The sequence below is a fragment of the Chelmon rostratus genome, chromosome 7 (assembly GCF_017976325.1).
Source record: "Chelmon rostratus isolate fCheRos1 chromosome 7, fCheRos1.pri, whole genome shotgun sequence".
Lineage (NCBI taxonomy): Eukaryota > Metazoa > Chordata > Actinopteri > Chaetodontiformes > Chaetodontidae > Chelmon > Chelmon rostratus.
This window is the reverse complement of record NC_055664.1, coordinates 28,726,570-28,749,069: the sequence shown is the minus strand read 5'-3', so window position 1 is coordinate 28,749,069 and position 22,500 is coordinate 28,726,570. Positions and strand designations below refer to the sequence as shown.

Sequence of the window (22,500 nt, the reverse complement as noted above, 5' to 3'; positions counted from 1 at the left end):
AAACTACTTTAGATCATGTGCAGCAGAGCTTCCCAACACCTGGAAACAGATATGAGCTCCCCTTCAATAACTGTGTGAGTTTGTTAGCAACTGAGCTAACAGGTCAGCTAACTTTATGGTCCATACAGAGCTGGCTAGCCTGTTAGCAGTGAACACTCCACCTTCCTGCAGGAAGTGACAGGCTGAAGACTAACGTACCCTCACAGGCCTTTCCATCGGCGGTGGAGGTGAAGCCCTGGTGACACACACACAGGTACGTTCCTATCAGGTTCTGACAGGAGGCGTGTTCCCCACACAGCGTCTTATTGGCACATTCATCGACGTCTGTCAGAGAGAAGAGACGTTGAGTCAGAGCTGTGTTCTCCTTCAGCTGCCTCTGTGTGTTGTTGTTGCTGTTTGTGCAACACTTCCTGTCTGTTTCACATTAAAGATCACTTCATGAGAAGCTTTTCACTTCCCCGGAACGCTTTAATCTGAAACATCTGCAGGAGATGTTGACTTTCACAGAGATTCAGTCATTCGCTCTCCAGGAGTTCACCACCAATCACTGCTGACTCCCATCAGAATAAAGACATTTCAGGGACGTGTGAGTGTGTGAGTGTGTGTGTGTGGATGTAACGTGCTGTCAGACGCACCCACACAGTTGCCGGTCTGTGTGACCTGGTAGCCCGGATCACAGGAAGTGAGGCAGCGGTACGAACCAATCGTATTCTCACACCGCTGTGACCCACAAACTGACCCGCCGGACGACACGCATTCATCAACATCTAGAAGATACAGAAAGATGGACAATAAAGTTACATGAAATGGAAATACTCAAGTAAAGTACAAGTATTTCAAAACTTAAACAGACTACCAGGGGCTTTGCACCCCTTCAGTGTGTTTGTGTGTGTGTGTACCGAGGCAGGCGGTCTTCTCTGGGCTGGTGGTGAAGCCGGTTTGACACTGGCACTGGAAGGAGCCTTCAGTGTTCACACAGCGACCGTCCACACACACACCCGACTTCACACACTCGTCCACATCTACAGACAGAGACAAACACACACACACACACACACACACACACAGAATACATTTATAGAAGCTGTCAGGGGACGGGCCAATGATGACATCACCATTACATCAGCTGTCTAAGCGGGACCAGAGGAGTCCAGACCTGAGCTGCTGGCTGCAGGACAACATGAACACTGAGTTTCCAGGTCCAGAAGGACACACTGCGACACACTGCGAACACTCCAACACACTGCAACACACTGCACACACTGCAAACACTCCAACACACTGCACACACTGCAACACACTGCACACACTGCAACACACACTGCAAACACTCCAACACACTGCACACTCTGCAACACACTGCACACACTGCAACACACACTGCAAACACTCCAACACACTGCACACACTCCAACACACTGCACACACTCCAACACACTGCACACACTGCACACACACTGCAAACACTGCGAACACTCCAACACACTGCACACACTGCACACACACTGCAAACACACTGCGAACACTCCAACACACTGCACACTCTGCAACACACTGCACACACACTGCGAACACTCCAACACACTGCACACACACTGCGAACACAGCGAACACTCCAACACACTGCAAACACTCCAACACACTGCACACACTCCAACACACTGCACACACTCCAACACACTGCACACACACTGCAAACACTCCAACACACTGCACACACACTGCAAACACTGCGAACACTCCAACACACTGCACAGACTCCAACACACTGCACACACACTGCGAACACTCCAACACACTGCGAACACTCCAACACACTGCAAACACTCCAACACACTGCACACACTCCAACACACTGCACACACACTGCAAACACTCCAACACACTGCACACACACTGCAAACACTCCAACACACTGCGAACACTGCGAACACTCCAACACACTGCAAACACTCCAACACACTGCAAACACTCCAACACACTGCACACACTCCAACACACTGCACACACACTGCGAACACTCCAACACACTGCACACACTCCAACACACTGCACACACACTGCGAACACCAACACACTGCACACACACTGCGAATACTGCGAACACTCCAACACACTGCAAACACTCCAACACACTGCACACACTCCAACACACTGCACACACACTGCGAACACCAACACACTGCACACACACTGCGAATACTGCGAACACTCCAACACACTGCAAACACTCCAACACACTGCGAACACTCCAACACACTGCAAACACTCCAACACACTGCACACACTCCAACACACTGCACACACTCCAACACACTGCACACAGACTGCAAACACTCCAACACACTGCACACACACTGCGAACACTGGGAACACTCCAACACACTGCAAACACTCCAACACACTGCACACACACTGCACACACACTGCACACACACTGCAAACACTGCGAACACTCCAACACACTGCACACACTCAAACACACTGCACACACACTGCGAACACTCCAACACACTGCAAACACTCCAACACACTGCACACCCACTGCGAACACTCCAACACACTGCACACACACTGCGAACACTGCGAACACTCCAACACACTGCACACACACTGCGAACACTGCGAACACTCCAACACACTGTGAACACTCCAACACACTGCACACACACTGCGAACACTGCGAACACTCCAACACACTGCGAACACTCCAACACACTGCGAACACTCCAACACACTGCACACACTCCAACACACTCCAACACACTGCACACACTGCAACACACTGCACACACTGCACACACTGCACACACTCCAACACACTGCACACACACTCTGACTCACCAAGGCAGGCGGTCCTGTTGTCACTCAGTGTGAATCCCTGAGAACACACACATGTGTAGGATCCAGCTGTGTTCACACACTCTCCTCTGGGGAAACAGAAATCTCCCTCCAAACACTCATTAATGTCTGCGGACACACACACACACACACACACATCGTGTCATCAGTGGACAGCACACTGCTGATATTATTCATGTTACTGTCAGGTGGTGACAGGCTCACCTCTGCACTGTCTCCCCAGGCTGGAGGTTCGATACCCTGGCCGGCAGTCGCACCTGAACGAGCCGACGGTGTTCACACACACTCTGTCTGCCCCGCACGCCCCCACACTCGCACACTCATCTACATCTGCAGGAGAGGGAGGCAATAAGGACTCGTCATCTGGGTTCATGAATATCCATACAGCATTTTATCCTGTGTGTGTGTGTGGGTGTGGGTGTGTGTTACCTTTGCAGGATCCGTCCTGGCTGCTGTATCCAGGCTGACAGGACACACAACGGTACGACCCCACAGTGTTCACACACTGCTGACCAGGACACTGAGAGGCCTGCGCACACTCATCCACATCTGGCGCACGCACACACACACGCAGATGGATTTTCTATGTGTGTATACATATGTACATATATATACACACACACACACATATACACATGTGTGTGTGTATATATATATATATATATGTGTGTGTGTGTGTATATTGATGTAGAAAATTGTTAGAGTGTGTGTGTGTGTGTGTGTGTGTACCTTCACACTGTCTGTTCACACTGTAGTATCCCGGCTGACAGTCCACACAGCTGTAAGATCCTTCAGTGTTCACACACTGCTGACCAGGACAAGACTCACTGTTGTCACACTCATTGACATCTACAGAGGGAGGACAGAGAGATGAGTGTGTGTGTGCACATGCGTGTGCATGTGTGTCTGTGTGTCTGTGTGTCTGTGTGCGTGTACCTGCACACTGTCTGTTGGAGAGTGTGTATCCTGGTCGACAGGACACACAACGATACGACCCCACAGTGTTCACACACATCTGACCAGGACACTGAGACAGCTCTGCACACTCATCCACATCTGAACACACACACACACACGCACGCACGCACGCACGCACGCACGCACACACACACACACACACACACACACACACACACACACACACCTCATTAACAGTTTCAAAGAAAGAATGCTAAGCTAAGTGTGGCTAGCAATGACAGAATAAGCCAGTGGCATTATAAAGCTAAAGACGGGACTTTTTACTAAGCAGAAATGGAGAATTTGTCTCGTCTCTTTGGCTCAGGGTAAGTGTGCTAACCACCGTGCACACACAGGTGTGCTCACCTGTACAGAGCCTGTTGAGCAGTCTGTATCCAGGCTGACAGGACACGCAGCGGTACGAGCCCTGACTGTTCATACACTCCTGACCCGGACACTGCAGAGGGTCCTCACACTCGTCCACATCTGAAACGCCACAAACGCTTTGTAAAAATTCATCATGTTTCAATCCAATCAAAGTCTCAGCTCCAGCTCTATCACACGTCTTTACCTGTACAGGTGTTGCCGCTGAGCTTGTAACCAAGGCGACAGACACACCTGTAGCTGCCTGGTGTGTTGTCACAGCGACCGTTGCTGCAGGGATTCTGCAGGCACTCGTCGATGTCTGAGGAAGTGACACATGAGCCGCTTTTAGCTTTAGCACGAACAACATGAACGTACAAAGACACAAACAGGAAGCAGACGTCACCTTGGCAGCTGGTGTGCTGGCTGCTGCTCCTGTATCCAGATGGACACACACACCTGAAGCTCCCCATGGTGTTCACACACTCTCCCACTGAACACACACCTGGAGTCTGCACACACTCATTCACATCTTCACACACAGGTTAACACACATCAGTTGTGTTCTTTTGTCTTTGTCCTACACTGATGGAGCTTTTCTCGTCAGTTATGCTGCTTCAGGTGAGGTCTCGTTTACCGCAGCTTCTGAGCTCAATATCAGAAGATATTGGTGAAATATAGGTAAAATATCCTTAAATATACCAGAAAAATATCTGAAAAATATTAGCAGTATATCTGGTAAAAAATGAGAAAAACAAAAAACAGTAAAATCATAAACAGAGAAAGAAAAAAACAAAAAACACAAACATATTAATGTGGAGCACAAATGTCTGAACAAGCACCCTCAACTCTCAGTGGAGGTGTGTGTGTGTGTGTGTGTGTGTGTGTGTGATGAGATAAGATAAAACTTTACTAATCCCCTGCTGGGGGTATTTGGGTATTACAGCAGCATGTGACAGCAGTGGTACGAAAAATAGCAACAGAGAGAGAAATTCAAAAAACAAAATACAGAATAAAAGTTGACTATATATTTGCACATATTATATAAGTGACTAAATAAAAGAAAAAAAATCTAAAAAATATGCATTGTTGCAATAACTGTGGAAAAATAGCCAGAAAGATATACTGCCAGAAGCAGAAAATGATTTTTAGACGAATTGCACATGATAATACTGAGAACACTGCTGCCACAAGAGTACAACAGGTTAATGGTTAATAATAACAATAAATAGTGTTAATACTATTGCACAGAAGAAGAAAATGTACAAAACAGTAGAAAAATATGAAATACTGCACAAACTGTGAAGGATATGAGCCTATGAATGTATGTGTGCGAGCTCACCTTGACAGTATGTGCGCTGAGAGTTGGGCTGGTATCCCTGATCGCACACACAGGTGTGTTTTCCACCTGGCTGATCCACACAGCGGCCACGGCCACACACACCTGGTCTGCTCTCACACACACCTCTGACTGCTGCACACACACACACACACAAGCTCATGAATTTGATGCTTGATGAACGTGTTTGTTGTCAACAATCTGGTGTGAAATCTGCCTCAAAGACACAAAACTGGGGTCAAATTCCCACTAAAATAAAGAAGAAGTTGGATTCTTGGCTCAGGTTTCAGCTGGCAGTAAACTCTGTGTGTGTGTGTGTGTGTGTGTGTGTCTTCACTAACACAGACAGACGCAGGCCTTCTCAGTCTCCATACGTACGTTTTCACACCTGAGTTATGTTAGAAGTTATATTTCTGGTGATGAAGATGAACTGATGTGGTACTCACTCTGGACTCGGCTCGTCGGACTGACGGCCGGTCTGTACTGCACAGGAGGGACTCCTCCGCTGGGCCTCGACCCACGCTCGGGGCTCTGCGGCTGGGCCGGAGCGGGCAGAGAGTCCCCTCTAACTGCCGGCTGATCGGGCCGGGGCACAGAGGGGGTCCGACCGCCTGCTGAGGAGAGAGGAAGAATCTGAAAGTTTATCTGACTGCTGTCAAGAAGCTTTGTGATATTTATGTCCTTCATATTTAGCTAGACAGTGTACTAATCCAGGAGAATCTGGACAGACCACGACAACCTGCAAGGTGAGAGTCTCTCAGCCCCGCGGGATGTAGCAGTCTGTCCAGAGACTCCTGGACCACTGAGGGTCCTTTGTGGATTGCAGGCAGCAGGAAATGTTTTGCGACAGACACCATCAGTTAGTATTCAAGTTGCATTTCCTTTTTGAACAAACTGAAATATAAAACTGTGCTGACTAAAATAAAAGTAGTATTTCAGTCTCTGTTACTTTGACTCCCAGTGGATGGAGGCTGTGGTCTTGGTTGTGAAGGAACAGGGTCGGGTCGGTTCTGCTGGGTCCCTGATCTGCCTGGAGTCTCTGGCTTGTCCTGGGTGGCTGTAGTGCCAATGCTGCCAGGTTGAACAGGCCTGGAGGAGGGAAAATCCACCGGGCGTGGTGGAGGCTGAGGCCGGGGCTGAGGCTGGGGTTGAGGCTGAGGACGGGGCTGAGGCTGGGATGGGGGCTGAGGCCGGGGCTGAGGCTGTGGTGGAGGATGAGGACGGGGCTGAGGCTGGGATGGAGGCTGAGGCCGGGGCTGAGGCTGTGGTGGAGGATGAGGACGGGGCTGAGGCTGGGATGGGGGCTGAGGCCGGGGCTGAGGCTGTGGTGGAGGATGAGGACGGGGCTGAGGCTGGGATGGGGGCTGAGGCCGGGGCTGAGGCTGTGGTTGAGGCTGAGGCCGGGGTTGAGGATTAGGTTGGGGCTGAGGCTGGGGCTGAGGTGGGCTGGGTCTGGTGTGGGTACCTATGGTACCAGCTGTTCCCACGCTGGATCCGAGACCAGAAGCAGAATTAGTTGAAATACTCGCTTCAAAAGCAGTCCCTCCAGAGGAAAAGGGCTTCTGCTGAGACCTGGAGGCTCCACTGCTGCTGGACCCAGAGCTTGGACCTTGCAGGGGGAGGGGTGGATGAAGGCGAGGACAAACAGAGGGATGGATGAAATCAAATAAAAAGTGATCCTAACTGAATATTTGAGGCTGTATGACTCCACATAGAGAAAAGGATTCATCCTCTAATTAACTTTGGCCCGTATGCTATTGTTAGCATACCAATTACTTCCTACACTACACACACACACACACACACGCACGGAAATGACAGCTAATCCCTCATTTACAACTAAGACAAAGGAAACACCAGACAAAGTCTGTTGAAGCGACAGAGGTACTTTTAGCAGGTCAGAAAAGTGTTGATAGCGTTAGCCTGGGATGCGTGCAACACCTCAGAAAACAGTCAGGTACTGAAACTCTGGCACTGATATGTGAAAAGAGATCCTCAACCTGTCTGATAGTTCAGTATAGTTCAGTCTCATAAAACACCAAAAGATCACAAAATAAAAGATAACACAGGTGCTGTTACAGGTGGTGTGCTAACGACTGGGCCATGAGCAGACAGTGTTCGTAGCTTTTAGCTTGATCTAAATTAGGTACCCTGGATATCCTGGTTGCTGTGGGTTACCAGCTGAGCTCCTCGGGTCCCCAGATGCTCAGTGACTCTCTGGTTGAACTGCAGGGATGAAGGTGAGTAGTGATAACCAGGACCGGCTGGACAGATCTCCTTAAAGGCCACTGAAGGAAGAGACAGAGAGAATATATTAATAAGGTATCACCTGAAACAAAGAGACAGAATCAGAGGCTTCATGTCCAGATTCAAAGAAACTCAATCTCATCTTCACAAAATGATATTACTCCTGTTCTCCAGTGCTTACACTGGTTTCCACTCACAGAACTGGTTTTATAGTACAGCTGAGGTTGATCATCATTGTCGTTGAATATTTTACTGATATTTTGGTTATAAATTAAAGTATTGGACAAATTATAATTTGGCCTTGTGGTGGTCAAAGGAGTATCAGAGGACGAAGGATCTTCTAAGCACCATGAATGGTAAAGTTTTGTTCCAGTTCATATTAGGATTCATCCTCTGGGGGACCATGATTATCTGTGCCAAATTTCAAGGCAGTCCATCTAATAGTTGATGAAATATTGCAGTCTGGACCGACTGATAGAACAACATCTCTAGTTATGCTAGCAGCATGGCTAAAAGGTTGTGGCTAAGCTGAAGATGTGTTAAAGGTTACCAAATCGACTGAGAAAGTCACAAAGGGGGCAACCCTGCAGATAGTCGATGAAAGTGTCCACAAAGGAGACACTACCTGTAGTCTGTAACAAACTGCGTTAACTTTTTGTCCGGTTAGCAACATTATGCTATCGTTGCAGGCTAGTGGCACAGCAACCAACCTGAACCAAAGTAGGGACACCTCTGGCAGTCGGATCCCCAGGCTTTGCCGACTCGGCTGCAGCAGCAGATCTGCTTGGTGATGTTCCTTGCTATGGGCAAAGAGCAGGAGGACGGACCCTGACCTGAACCCAGAACCCGGTAACACTGACCCTTCTCCTCTGATATCACACTCTGGGCTGAGGAGGACACACAAGAGGACAGGGATGAGTTACAAAGACATCCTGGAGCTCATCTGGGAATCCAAACAGACTTAAGGCCAGCAAAGCCCTGCATGCATCGGTTACATGCCGTTCCCCCAGTCCATTCAGGCTCAAATCAACATTCAAACAGGACAGCCTCGACGGAGACTCAACACAAATCAAGCAAGCTCTGACATCACAGCCCTGAACTTCCTGTGGTTCGATTGGATATGAGGAGCAGGAGAAATTAAGCAAGACCAGGAACACAGAGCTAGTCAGTGAAGCCTCTTTAGAACATAAAGTAAAAGGAGCCATCAGTCCTGTAAAGAGTGCTGTTAAAAATCAGGGGTCCCCATTTAGAACAAGGATCAGAGCTGACATAAATAATTCTGCCTTCAGAGGATAAAAAAATCTGATTTTAAAATGTTTCTCACCATTATCGCATATCGCTGAAGCACAGAAGATCACTTTCAACGGTGAGACTAACTCTTCCTGAACAATTACAATTGTATGCTAAATGCTAAAACATGCAGTGTAGCAGTAGCACTCACTGTCATGTGTCACAACACGTCAGTTATGCAGCAACTTCTACCTGTATGGTTTGGTTTTCAGGCCAGTAGGTGAGTCGTGTGTGGCTTGTTGTTAATGACGCAGTAAAATGTTAAATGAATTTTCAAATCTGACCAACAGTTCAAAAACCAAATATATTCAATTCAGTCAGATGTGGTAAAGAACACAGCAAACATTCACATTTCAGTTTAACGTTTAAACTTCTGAAAAAAGACTTAAAACGAGTGATCGATTCATTTTCTGATTAATCGACTAGAAGACGTTTCAGCTCACCTCGAGATTACAAGAATTATACAAGCTGCGTTAACAACAATATCTAATTAAAATGATTAGATCTAACAAGATTAAGCAATGTGAAAAACGGCAAAAGTGTAAATTAAGTTCTGTCTTGTTAAACAAAGTAAACCACTTCCTGTTTAGTGCATAACATTTCCATATTTTGACATATTCACTCACATTTTATTGAGAGAAATACACACGTAATACACATAAAATACACACATAATACACACATAATACACACACAATACACACATAATACACACATAATACACACACAATACACACATAATACACACATAATACACACATAATACACACCCCTCCACGAGCATTTCCAGCCAGTTTGGAAGCAACAGAGAGACGAGACGATGTCAAGCTTAACAAACCAGCTTAGATTAGAGCTTTGTCATTGGTTATCAGGCGGACCAGCATCCTGCAGCACACCCACCCTCCTCTTCCTCCTCCTCCTCCTCCTCCTCCTCCTCCTCAGCGAATGCCAGTCAGAATAAGCAGAGCACCAGTCAGGATTCGCGAAACCCGTCTGAGCACCGACCTTCACCCAGATTCCTCTGACTTTCAGCAGAACAAAGAACCCGCTGACCTTCGACGGAACAACGAGACTCACTGACTTTCTCACAAAGACGTTCATTGACCTTCAGAGTTTCTGCCACTGTGGTGTTGCAGGGGGGCTGAGCTACATGTTCATAATGTGATGTTTGTTTGGTCGAGTTCAGATTCTGTCGACAGATTTTAGGCACAAAGAGCTCAGATGGATTCAGCAAGTCCTGATCTGGAGTCTGCATTATTCCTGATTTCATTCCCAAGCCGACGGCAGTGTGTGTGTGGGAGTGTGTGTGTTACTCACAGATGCAGATTCCATGTGAGGCGTCGAGGATGAACCCCACCCTACACACACAGCTATAGCTCCCCCTGGTGTTCACACAGATCCCGTTCTCACACAGCCCCGGCTGGAGGCACTCATTCACATCTACGCACATTAACACACATTAACACACACACACACATACGCACTTATTACCACACATGCATCTGGCCCCCAGTCAGACTGCACCTCCTCTTCTTCGCTGCTCTTCTCACGGACAGGTCTAATGAGAGGTGGTGCAGGTATTGACATGCAAACGGCTGTTTAAGGTTGTTTCTACGTCCACTGCTGCCTGTGGAGGTGAAATGAGGCTCGTGCAGGTGCCCCCACTTCCACAAAGACCGAGATTAATAAAACAGAATCAGGTGAACATATAAATCAGCGTGTGACCACCGGACCGTTCAAAGAGACGCACATGAGACGAGACGGACGACGAGTTACCGAGCAGCTGGTGAGGACGGAGGGCTGAACCTGAGGGAGAAAGATTTACATTTCTCTGGATTCAGGTGGACGAACTTGTGTAGGAACTCGTCCTCAGAGCAGGTGGTGGACAGAGGACAGACAGCAGAACCAGAGACAATGAGGCAACATTAACTTACAGGTTGTTCTGCTCAAGGACACGCTGGTAGGAACCAAACTACCAACAACCTGAGGAACTGAGACTGAAATCACCCACGGGGACCAGCTGTCTGTGACCTCTGACCTCACACCTATCCTCTGTGTGTGTGTGTGTGTGTGTGAGAAACTCACCGACACACTGCGTTCCATTGGTTCCCTCGAAACCAGCAGGACAGCTGCTGTTGCTTTGACCTGATGACGATCAATGATTGATTAATGATTAATGATGAAATGTAAGGTGAGGCTGTGAGGTTGTGCACAGCAGTGCCTCGAGCTAAATGTTAACACCAGAATGCTAACATTTGCTAACTAGCACTGAACACAAATTAATGAATGCTTATTAATTAATTTACATATGTGTGAGCACATGTTTCCACTCAGAAGACGTGTTTTGAGCTCTAACTTTGTACAAAAGCTAAGCTAACCATGTGACCCCCGACAGGCTCCGTAGGGTTTACTGTGAAAACGCAGTAACACACATCTGTTTTTCTTATTTTCACCAAAAGCGCCTCACAAATATTTACTTTCCTGTTTAAAAAGCTTCAGCAGTTTCCTCAAACAGCTGCTCGCTGTCGTTTTTATCAGACAGGAGGAAATGGAGCATCTGGTGGGGACTACTTTCAGCGGCGGATGAATCCACATTTGGCGCTGTAGCGAGTGTTTGTGGCAGCAGGACGGTGTGTGTGTGTGTGTGTGTGTGTTCATGGTGATGAAGGAACAACAGAGAGGCTCACTGCTTTTAATGGAGCTTTATGGAAGAAGATCTATGAAAACTTGTTAAAAAAGAAGGATTTTCACCAGATTTATCATCTGAAACAGAGTTAAAATATCAAGTTAAAGCCACGAAGTGAATTGTGACCTGCTGTGTCTCAGATATTTTGCTCAGGATCAAACATGTCGGCAGACGGTCGCTGCCTGGAACTTTATGTAAAGTGTTTTCATCAGGACATGTGAGGCCCCGTAAAGCCTCTAAACATGTTTCAATGAAAGGAATTTCTTCACATGCACCAAAAATTAGCCAGAAAATAAATCTGACATTTTACAGAGAGACAAAAAGACATGTCTCTCTCTCTCTGCCTGTCTCTGTCTCTCTCTGCCTGTCTCTGTCTGTCTCTCTCTCTCTCTGTCTCTCTCTCTCTCTCTCTGTCTGTCTCTCTCTCTCTCTCTCTGTCTCTCTCTCCCTGCCTGTCTCTCTCTCTGTCTGTCTCTGTCTCTCTCTGCCTGTCTCTCTGTCTCTCTCTCCCTGCCTGTCTCTCTCCTCTCTCTCTCTCTCTCTCTGTCTCTCTCTCCCTGCCTGTCTCTCTCTCTCTCTCTCTGTCTGTCTGTCTCTCTCTCTCTCTCTGTCTCTCTCTCCCTGTCTCTCTCTCTCTGTCTCTCTCTCTCCCTGCCTGTCTCTCTCTCTCTCTCTCTGTCTGTCTGTCTCTCTCTCTCTCTGTCTCTCTCTCTCTCACTCTGCCTGTCTCTCTCTCTCTCTCTGTCTCTCTCTCCCTGTCTCTCTCTCTCTGTCTCTCTCTCTCTCTGCCTCTCTCTCTCTCTCTCTCTCTGTCTCTCTCCCTGCCTGTCTCTCCCTGCCTGTCTCTCTCTGTCTGTCTGTCTGTCTCTGTCTCTCTCTCTCTCTGTCTCTCTCTCCCTGCCTGTCTCTCTCTGTCTCTGTCTCTCTCTCTCTGTCTCTCTCCCTGCCTGTCTCTCCCTGCCTGTCTCTCCCTGTCTGTCTCTCTCTGTGTTTTTAAAGGTGTATTGCGTCATTCCTTCTGATTTGACAGACTGATGTGAAGTTACACGCCAGCAAGTGAGCAAACACAACTTCCTGTGTGTCAGTGCACACACATGCAAATGTTTGAGGTGTGTGTGCAGCTGTTTAATGTATGTGTGTGTGTGTGTGTGTATGTGTGTGTGTGTGTGTGTGTTAAAGGCTACAGTCCCACAGAGCAGCATTCCTTTAGTGTTAGTCAGCTCTGCGAGAACATGGAGGAAGCATCATTACTGACACTGTGTGTGTGTGTGTGTGTGTGATAATGTCAGATAGTTATATAAGCAGATCCTGGTGGAATATTTCCAAAATATTTCAGTCATAAAGTATCAGACCTTCACACAGAGAGAGGAATATTTCAGTGTGTGTGTGTGTGTGTGTGTGTGTGTGTGTGTGTGTGTGTGTGTGAGGTTGGCAGCAAACTGTTATTTTTGGTCAAATCTCTCAACAACCATCTCACAGTGGTATTTTTGGAAAACAGTGCCAGTGCCTTTGAACAAAGTTAACTTCGCAAGTTTAACTTTGCAAGTAACTTAACACAGTTACTCAAGTACTTTACTGCAGGTACTTACTGTAAAAATACTCTGCTAAATTACTGCTACGAGTAAAAGCTGTACAATAACAATATTACCTGTGTAGGAAAGTCTTATAGTCTACAGTGTGTGGATGTGTGTTATTCATGGTGAAGGAACATTGTTGTTTCCACAGTCACACTGTGGGGACTCGCTTTCCTTATGGGGACAAAGTCCCCATAAGTGAGTGTGAGTGTGCGTGTGTGTGTGAGTCTGTACCTGAGTTATCAGGACAGAGGACGCAGTCCGTGATCCCCCAGGCCTTCCCGATCCCTCTGCAGCACATTTCCCTGCTCCTCAGACCAGGCAGAGGAGAGCTGCACTACACACACACACACACACACACACACACACACACACACACACGTTAACATACTGTATATATAATGTCAAAGTGATGTGGTTTAAATAAAGAACACAACAAATACAAGAACAAAACTTCAGTGGCGCTTTCAGCTAAATGCTAACACCAGCATGCTGACATGCTCGTAATGGCAATGCTAACATGTTGACACTTAGCAGGTATAATGTTCGCCATGCTCACCATCTTACGTTAGCGTGTTAGCATGCTGACATGGAAGTCCAGTTGAGGCTGATGGGGAAATCATTAGTTCTGCAGGTATTTGATCATAAACTAAAGTATTGGACAAATACTACAAGCACCTCATGGTGGCGCTACAGTTAAAGTCAGAGGATTCAGTGGTTGTTGGAATTTTTCAGTCTAAAGTGGTGGACCAACAGACTGACGTTGCTGTTTCATTGCAGTCGAGCTGCTGGCATGGCTATAAAACAAATAGGCACACAGGTATTCTGGTGCAGGTGTGTGCTACAAGAAACAAAGTCGTCAACATGACTCAGTGTTGAACGTGACTCAGGAACATGATGGCCGGGAGATAAAGAGCCAGTTCATTGACAGGAGGCTGACAGACCGATGACGCTTCAGACGTTGTGAAGCTTGTTGTTGCAGAGTTGGATGACGAGGACTTTGCGACAGCAGCTACCGCAGCGGAAAGTAAAGCTGTGTCTTATTATCAGCGTGAAATATGGCCGAGGAGGGATTTTCTATCGGAAAGCAAGAGAAGTGTGAACACACTGAACGTCTGCAGCCAGAGAGCTAATGTGAACCAGAGAGGTTTTCATCTGTAGTAACTTATTACAGGATCATAAACAATAAATCTCTGATGTACTTTCACCATAAAAGGCTGATGCAGCACTGGAATAACACGGAAAACCAGCCCACAAAGAACAAACGCTGCTCCTTTGGATGCTTCACGCACATTGGCAGACTTGTGTCATGACACGCCAGCTTGAAATTTGATTAAAAGAATATTTGAAAAGTAAATTTTTGTTAACATGTAAAGAGACGCACAAGCTCCAAACCAAGAATCAGACAGTTTGTCAACATTTGAAAAGCTTTCCATGAGAGATGCTCTGGATATTCACAGGGATCTTTCCTCCAGCGCCACCCTCAGGACAAACTTGACATCTGTAGCTCCACCACTGTTCAGACACCTTCATGTGTGTGCAATTAACACTGCAGCCTCTAGGGGGCGGTGGCAGGACTTAACTCTTGTTTTCTTGACAGAGGAAAGGTGTGGATATCAAAAGTGAGTCTCTCACCTGTCCGTCTTTCACCTCTCTAAAGCAGTACTTGAATCCAGATTGTTGGTTGTAAGTGCCGTCCCCCCTCAGCGTCTGGGCCTGGACCCTGACACCTGCCGGAGCCGGAGCACCCGCCGACCCCGAGGAGGAGGAGGAGGAGAGTGTTCGCAGGGTGGGACTGAATCCAGACACCTGGAATGAAGAAGAAGGGACAAACTGCTCAGAAACAACAAACTTCCAGCCATAAATCCATCAGACAGAAAGAGGCTGGTTAGTGGTGTTTCGTTACCTTCAGCACCTGGTGGATCTTCACGCTGGCCTCAGGGGGATGCTGCACTCTGACCTTCACCATGGAGGGGGCAGGAACTGCACACAGACACACGCTTAGATTGCATGTTTAGATTAATAGCGCTCATGTCTGTCTGCTACAGCCAGCAGCTTGTCATCTTAGCATAGCATAAAGTCCAAAGATAACGAATCCTCCTACCAGCACATCTAAATCTCACGGAGTCACATGTTAGACTGTTTGTCTTCAGTATTATGTGTCCAGAAAGTACAAAAAAGACAAGATATTTTCATGACTCATCACATTTACAGTCAGATTTAAGACCAAGAACAGGGTCTGCATGGTCCCCGTTTTGTTCAGATCAAAACGCCCACAGAGACATTTGTTACCTGTTGGTGTCAAAGATCAGAGGCCAGACTCACCTCCAGACCTCGTCTCCTGATTCAAGGGCAAAAGGAACTCAGACCGGGTCAGCGCCTGATTGGTTGCCATGGTGGAGAGCAGGGCGGGCTTGACAATCTCATTGGTGGAGGAGGGCGAGGCAGCTGCAGCTGCAGCTACAGCGGCGGTGGCGACGGGGATCTGGCAGAACTTCCCGGTGAAGTTTGGCGGGCAGAGACAGCGATCTCTCTGAAGACAGACGCCTCCGTTCTTACAGAGCAGAGGACAGAGGACTGCAGGAGGAACAGCAAACACCTGATCAGACCATCGGAAACCTTGAGCAGGACCAGGCTCTGGGTGGGTGGCCCTCCACCTCCACCGGTTGGTTATAGGGGTCGAGGGTGGAGAGGCGGCGAGGCTTCCAAACAGAGAGATTTTGCTTCTAAACTTTTGATTTATTTTGAATCATTGTTGAGGCCCCAAGGAGGTAAAACTCCTAAATATATATTTCACTAAAAGTCAAAGTCCAGAAACTGAAAACAGTTTTTTTTATCAGAACTTGTTTTTTTCTTCTTTCCCATCAATCCTCTGGTGACCCTTTTGAGGGGTCCCGGGCCCTAGGTTGGGCCCCAGTGGTAGTTGAAAGTAGCTCCATCTGGAGCAACACTAAAACGCTGCTCTGCACTGATGCTTCTGTATTAACGAGTATTTTCACTTTTGATACTTTACAAATATTTTGGTAAAAAAAATACTTGATACTGAAACGCATCAGACGTACTGTAGTTTGTCTCATCACAGCTCTTTTGTTTGTGCAGGTAATCCAACAGAACCTGCAAGTAATCATGTCAAGAAAGTAAAAGCAAAGCTGGTGAAGATAGCGTAGCATTTAGCAGCTAAAGAGCAGATATTCCCCTCAGGAGCTGGAGGAGACCAAACACAGAGCTAGAAGAGAGAGAACACTGGACCGACGTTCATCAGGTGACACAAACACGACTCCACATCGGTCATCATGTCGGTTTGTAGCTGCTGGATGTGGAAATAAGTGGCCACAAGAGGGAGTTTAGTTTGTGTCAGCCGCTCTAAACGATCGCAAACAATTGCAAGACAGAATTATTGTTGTTTTCTAAAGAATAATAACAAATTTTGACCTCGACACACTTAACGCTAATTTGTTAAAATTGTGTCAGTCGGTGCTGATGTTGATATGCAGGATGCACACAGTCAAATGATATCATACGAATGAGAGCCACTTAAATTCCTAACCCCCTTCTAACAGTCTGGTACAACAACTAAAACCAGCTTTAAACTCCAAAACAATAAGCTAATGCATTTACGTAGCGCAGAAGCTCGTATTTCACGTATATGCTGCCATGAAGCTAAAGAGCCACAACAGGCTGTAGAAGAGCTGAAGACTGGATTGTGACTTGACCCTGCAGTATGAGGATCTGGACTCTGATGGACAACTTAGTGTTCTTGTGGACATTCAGCTGCCAGAGAACGGCACATGGAAAGTCATGAGACCTGAGAGTGAAGCCACCTCAACTACAAGTAATGATACAGACACACATGAAACAGGTGAGACGCTGAAATCGACAAGAAAAACATGGCCGTCACATGGGCGTCGAGTCACACCCAAACGACAGGGAAGAGGGTGAGGCAGCTGAAGCTTACAGCTCATCCACGTCTCCGAGAACATGGGAGTGAAAATATGATACGGATGGATCGTACCAAGCTGGCCAGATCTGGGTGTACGGTGGTGTCCATCAACACAGGCGGGAGGAGCCGAAACGACCCTGAAAGAGCCGGACAAGCTGAAGTTAACTACCTACCCGAGTTTCCCAGAGGAGAGGACCAGGCCACTCTGGAACGAACGAGACTACAAATTATACAAGAGGTTGACGAGACCGAGAGAAACCAGACGGAGTATCGATAGAAAGAAGACTTCGTGCACACGGCCTTTTTGTTCAGGGAAATCCACAGGTGAGGGTCTGTTTGGAGAGTCCAGCAGCATGAATGGAGCCTCAGGTAGAAACTGTGTTAGTCTTTTAATGGTCGCCTGGTACAGGCCTCACAGACAGGCCAGGGGGGCTGCAGGACACCCTACAGATAGATGACTTCCTGTTTGGCATCGTTGTTTCATTGTTTTTCTCACCAGCGTCACAAGTTTTCTAGAACATCATCACTTCAAACACCAATTACACTTTTAAATGACTTTTCTTAGGCTGCACTGAACAAATACTGGAAAACAGAGATTTTAACAAGTCACAGATGTTTCGTGAACATCTGTGACAGAAACACAGCTGGCCTTCCGTTCCGAAGCTGACGGTCAGTAACAGAAGTGCTCAGCGTCATCAGAACCGATGGCTCAGTTTTGGCTTTTCATTGTCCAAATGGCAAACAGACAAACCGTCGCTACTGTAGCTTCTATCCCTGCTGAGTGACTTCCAGGCACCGTTCATGTCTGGTGATTTTGGCTAAAGACACACACACACACACACACACACACACACACACACAGGTCTGAGGCCAACACTAACACACATCCATCATGTTTACTGCCGGCCTGGAAACACTCGCCGTCTGTTTCACAACACTCTTAGCTGTTTACTGTCAGGCTGTTACACAAATGCATCCTGGGAAGTGGAGGTCGCAGCCCCCCCTTCTGTTGCTAAGAGACCACTGGGTCCGGTGTGAGGTCAGGTGATCTGTAGATATCAAACAAAGCCTTCTTGCCCTGATGGGATGGGGGTGAAAGCAGACTGGGCGCCAAAGGAACCAGCTAGCCACTTCCTACTTCCTGTTTTAGCGCCTGCGACAGGATGCTGGTGTATTGTTACCCAGAGTTCAGCTGGTGTTGAAGCTGCTGCCAATGGACAGATAATACCCAGAAGTCTGTGCGGCAGGAAGGAAACCTGCGGCTTTAATACCAGGCTCGTCCATCCGTGTGATCGTTATCAGCTTCGTGATCTGAACTCAGAGCAGCTCACATCCAGCTCAGAGCAACAAGCATGAAACGGTCAAACTAGGCAGTGCCAACAAAACATGACTCCACTTTGTGTTCCTGCTTTGGCTCTTTCTGCACTTCGTCATCCTGTCGGTGGGCGGGTGCGTTCAGGTGTGTCCTCGCCGGATTCTGCGTGTCTGTAGCTGAACTGTTTTGGGTTTTGTTGCACATTTTGTGCAGGTTGAAGTCTGTTTCTTTGTGTTTCACCTTGTCCCACAGGGTGCATCTTACCTCACCTCATCTTCCTTGTTGTGTAAAATCTAATCTTCACTCTTCTTTGAAGACTTCCACATTGCTCGTACCACGAGTAAAGGAACAGATGAATCTTCACCGCCAGGGTTCTCTTTCTTCTTGTTGCTTTCAGCAGCTCACCTGTGGAGGCTCAGGTGCTTTCTCCTCCACCTGACCTTCTTTCAGGTGTTGCATCTGCTCCTGGAGGACAGACTTAAGAAGTTCTTTCACTTGATTTGAATTAATCATTTGTCATTTTCCATTCAGCACGGCTTTGTCTTCCTGTGATTTTATCCATTGGCTTTTTTTTGTGATAGGTCAGTAGGACACGCAATAGATCAAGCTAATCAGTGGCGTGCAGGGGCGGCGACTGCCCCCCCTCGTGGCCCAGTTTTTGAAAAACGCGCGCTAAAGTGCCCTCTTGGACTCCAAAAAGCGTGCTAAAGTTCCCCCTGGGAGCCAAAACGCACTCTAAAGTGCCCTCTTGGACGCCAAAACGCGCTCTAAAGTGCCCCCTGGGAGCCAAAACGCACTCTAAAGTGCCCTCTTGGACGCCAAAACACGCTCTAAAGTGCCCCCTGGGAGCCAAAACGTGCTCTAAAGTGCCCTCTGGGAGGTAAAACGCGCTCTAAAGTGTCCTCTGGGAGCCAAAACGCGCTTTAAAGTGCCCCCTGGGAGCCAAAACGTGCTCTAAAGTGCCCTCTTGGATGCCAAAACGCACTCTAAAGTGCCCCCTGGGAGCCAAAATGCGCTCTAAAGTGCCCCCTGGGAGCCAAAGCGTGCTCTAAAGTGCCCTCTTGGACGCCAAAACGCGTGCTAAAGTGCCCTCTTCAGTGGCGAGGACACGCTATATGTGCCCTTTTTTTCCTTTCCGTCCCTGCCCTTCAAAAAGTCTGTGCACGCCACTGCAGCTAATTGTGAATTTTTCTGCCAAACGACAAGACAAACACCTTTAAATGCTTTGTGGTGGTGACAGACTGAAGTCAAACAGGTCATTTCTGTTTGAATATTCACATTTGAAATAAAATGTGCTCAGCAGGTCGTAATCAGAGGCTTTTTCCAGCTTCTTCTCTGAAAACGAGGCTCTGAGAGTGAAGCAGAACAGTGAAGTCATGTCTGTCAGATAAACCACGAGCTGAAAGTCTCTGTAAAGCTCCTGAAGCTAAAGCTGCAGGTTCAGCCGATCATTCGTGGAGGTTCATCACCACCAGAGACGACTACAACATCAGTATCGTATCAGCTGGAACTACATGAGTACTTCCTCCACCTCGGGTATCCTGTGAGTGTGAATCCATTTGTGCAACTCTAAAGTGTGTGAGAGTGTTTTTGAGTTCATGTCCACACCCTGTAAAGTGTGCGTGTAATTTCTATTTGAAATCTTTGCTTACTCTACAAGTGAAACTTTTTATGCACACACACGCACACACACACACACACACACACACACACACACACACTAAGTGTAAACACAGTGACCTAATTATTACCCTGGACATCGCCCTACAGATGGACTGCATCAGCACACACAGAGTTTGGACGAGGTTTTTGGAGGTAACTGGGACAAGAGAGAGAGAAACAGAGAGAGAGATGTGTGCAGGCGTAAACATGGAGGGATTAAAGAGATGAAATGATAGAAATACAGATGAGGGGAGAGCCAGTGTAAACAGACACACATCAAGCTCTGCGATTCATTCGGATCTGTGGTCGAGGTTTCTTTAAAGCGACACTGCGGCCCACAGCGGGACATCTGACATCTGACATGTAGCTGACGCTAACATGTAGCTGATGCTAACATGTAGCTGATGCTAACATGTCAGCAAACAGCTGTCAGCAGTTATCAGTGTTTGTGCCACCTGATGAGCGTCAGTCCAGTTTTCTCTCTCTTCTAGCTCTGTTTTTGGTCTCCACCAGGGAAATATCTGCTCTTTAGCTGCTAAATGCTGCTCTATGTTCACCAGCTGGTCCGTCTGCTGTTTGCTGCTCAGCAGGAAGTGATCAGAGGCTTTTAACAGCTTGTTTGACACAAAACAGCTGAGACTGAACCAGACTGCTACAAAACCATAACAGGACAAGTCTTTCATTCAGTTTGACACCCTGACCAGGAGCTAAAAGAGGCGGAAAAGCTCTGCAGTGCTGCTAGCTTGGTGGCACTTTGTCCCATTGTTAATACATCCTGACTGAGAGTTCACAGCCATGCTAGCAGCTGCACGGAGACACCGTGATGCTTTGAGCTCAATGCAACTTCTGCATGCTAACATGCCACAATGCCAATGGTAACATGCTAATCTTTAGCAGGTATAATGCTTGCCATGTTGACTATCTTAGTTTAGCGTGTTAGCATGCTGACATTAGCCAATCAGCACTGAACATAAAGTGCAGCTGATTGGCTGAGGGGAATGGCATTAGGACTGCAGGTATTTAGTCATAAAAGTGTTGGACACTATAAAATGTTGACCTGATGGTGGCGCTAGAGTCAAAGACCAGAGGATCACCAAAGTCAGTAGAATTCATCCTCTGGGGACCATAAACAGAATTATCTATCAAGAAGATGTTGACAAATTTCAGTGGACAAAACCTACAAATATCACATATGACTACAACACACAGGTGTCCACATATATATGGCCATGTAGTGGACGGCGAGCTGTAGGTTTATTTTATATTTACAGCAGAGCGTATGGAGAGACGTGATGGAGGTCAGGATGGAAAGAGCGAGTAAGGAAGAGAAGAAGCACTGACAGAGAGGAAGAGACAGTGAGAGGAAGAGGAAGAGGAAGAGGATGAATTTCATGGAGGAATTACAACAGAAATGATTGAGATTTCCAACAACATGGCTGTGTCAACATTCATCTCACACACACACACACACAGACACACACACACAAACCACACACACACACACACACACACACACACAGACACAGACACACACACACACACAGACACAGACACACACACAGACACAGACACACACACACACAGACACACACACACACGCATACACACACACACACACATACACACACACACACACACAGACACACACACATACACAAACACACACAGACACACACACACACACACACACACACACACACACACAGACTGAGGGGGGTTTGACCTTTTAACCTCATGATGTCATCACCTCCTCCCCATGCTCTGCAGAGATGTGTGTGTGTGTCTGTGTGTGTTTGTGTATGTGTGTGTGTGTGTGTGTGTGTGTGTGTGTTCCTGTCCAGTCTTACCTCACTGCCTATTCACACATCACCAACAAAATATCCTGGGTACATGTGTGTGTATACGTGTGTGTGTGTGTGTGTGTGTGTGTGTGTGTGTGTGTGTGTGTGTGTGTATGTGTGTGTATATAAGTGTGTGTGTGTGTGTGTGTGTATAAGTGTGTGTGTGTGTGTGTGTGTGTGTGTGAGGGTTAAGTTAATGATAAATGAAAGCCATATGTCGGCAGTGTTTCTCCTCCCTCTCCTCCTCTCGCTCCTCTCTCTGTTTCCAGCAGGAGCACAAATATTTCACCAAACGGCAGAAACTCCGCGACACAAAACATAAACGTGTGTGTGTTTCCGCCCTCGACTGCTGAGTCGAGAGAGCGCGGCGAGATGACGTCAGCCATGTTTTGCTAGTTGTTTGCAGGCCTGGAGCTCGAGGCCA

At 47.3% G+C, this 22,500-nt stretch overlaps 1 protein-coding gene across 6 annotated transcripts in view; it reads right to left on the bottom strand.

Moving 5' to 3' along the window:
- Positions 1 to 22,500, bottom strand: part of LOC121608694 (latent-transforming growth factor beta-binding protein 4) — a 32,320-nt gene that overhangs the window by 8,618 nt on the left and 1,202 nt on the right. Inside the window, exons 2-23 of one of the 6 annotated variants that reach the window (XM_041939977.1) lie at positions 15,644 to 15,895; positions 15,225 to 15,301; positions 14,954 to 15,127; positions 13,553 to 13,655; positions 11,144 to 11,203; positions 10,376 to 10,498; positions 8,479 to 8,655; positions 7,672 to 7,809; positions 6,471 to 7,130; positions 5,968 to 6,135; positions 5,525 to 5,656; positions 4,589 to 4,714; positions 4,391 to 4,504; positions 4,186 to 4,305; positions 3,799 to 3,918; positions 3,592 to 3,711; positions 3,292 to 3,411; positions 3,067 to 3,192; positions 2,845 to 2,970; positions 900 to 1,022; positions 636 to 767; positions 199 to 324 (exon numbers count right to left, since the gene is read on the bottom strand). In XM_041939977.1, coding sequence (XP_041795911.1) covers positions 199 to 324; positions 636 to 767; positions 900 to 1,022; positions 2,845 to 2,970; positions 3,067 to 3,192; positions 3,292 to 3,411; positions 3,592 to 3,711; positions 3,799 to 3,918; positions 4,186 to 4,305; positions 4,391 to 4,504; positions 4,589 to 4,714; positions 5,525 to 5,656; positions 5,968 to 6,135; positions 6,471 to 7,130; positions 7,672 to 7,809; positions 8,479 to 8,655; positions 10,376 to 10,498; positions 11,144 to 11,203; positions 13,553 to 13,655; positions 14,954 to 15,127; positions 15,225 to 15,301; positions 15,644 to 15,895 — 3,417 coding nt within the window. Of the gene's footprint in view, positions 1 to 198; positions 325 to 635; positions 768 to 899; positions 1,023 to 2,844; positions 2,971 to 3,066; positions 3,193 to 3,291; positions 3,412 to 3,591; positions 3,712 to 3,798; positions 3,919 to 4,185; positions 4,306 to 4,390; positions 4,505 to 4,588; positions 4,715 to 5,524; positions 5,657 to 5,967; positions 6,136 to 6,470; positions 7,131 to 7,671; positions 7,810 to 8,478; positions 8,656 to 10,375; positions 10,579 to 11,143; positions 11,204 to 13,552; positions 13,656 to 14,953; positions 15,128 to 15,224; positions 15,302 to 15,643; positions 15,896 to 22,500 lie in introns of those variants that run through there. The other 5 variants (XM_041939975.1, XM_041939976.1, XM_041939978.1 and 2 more) reach the window with 5 other exon arrangements.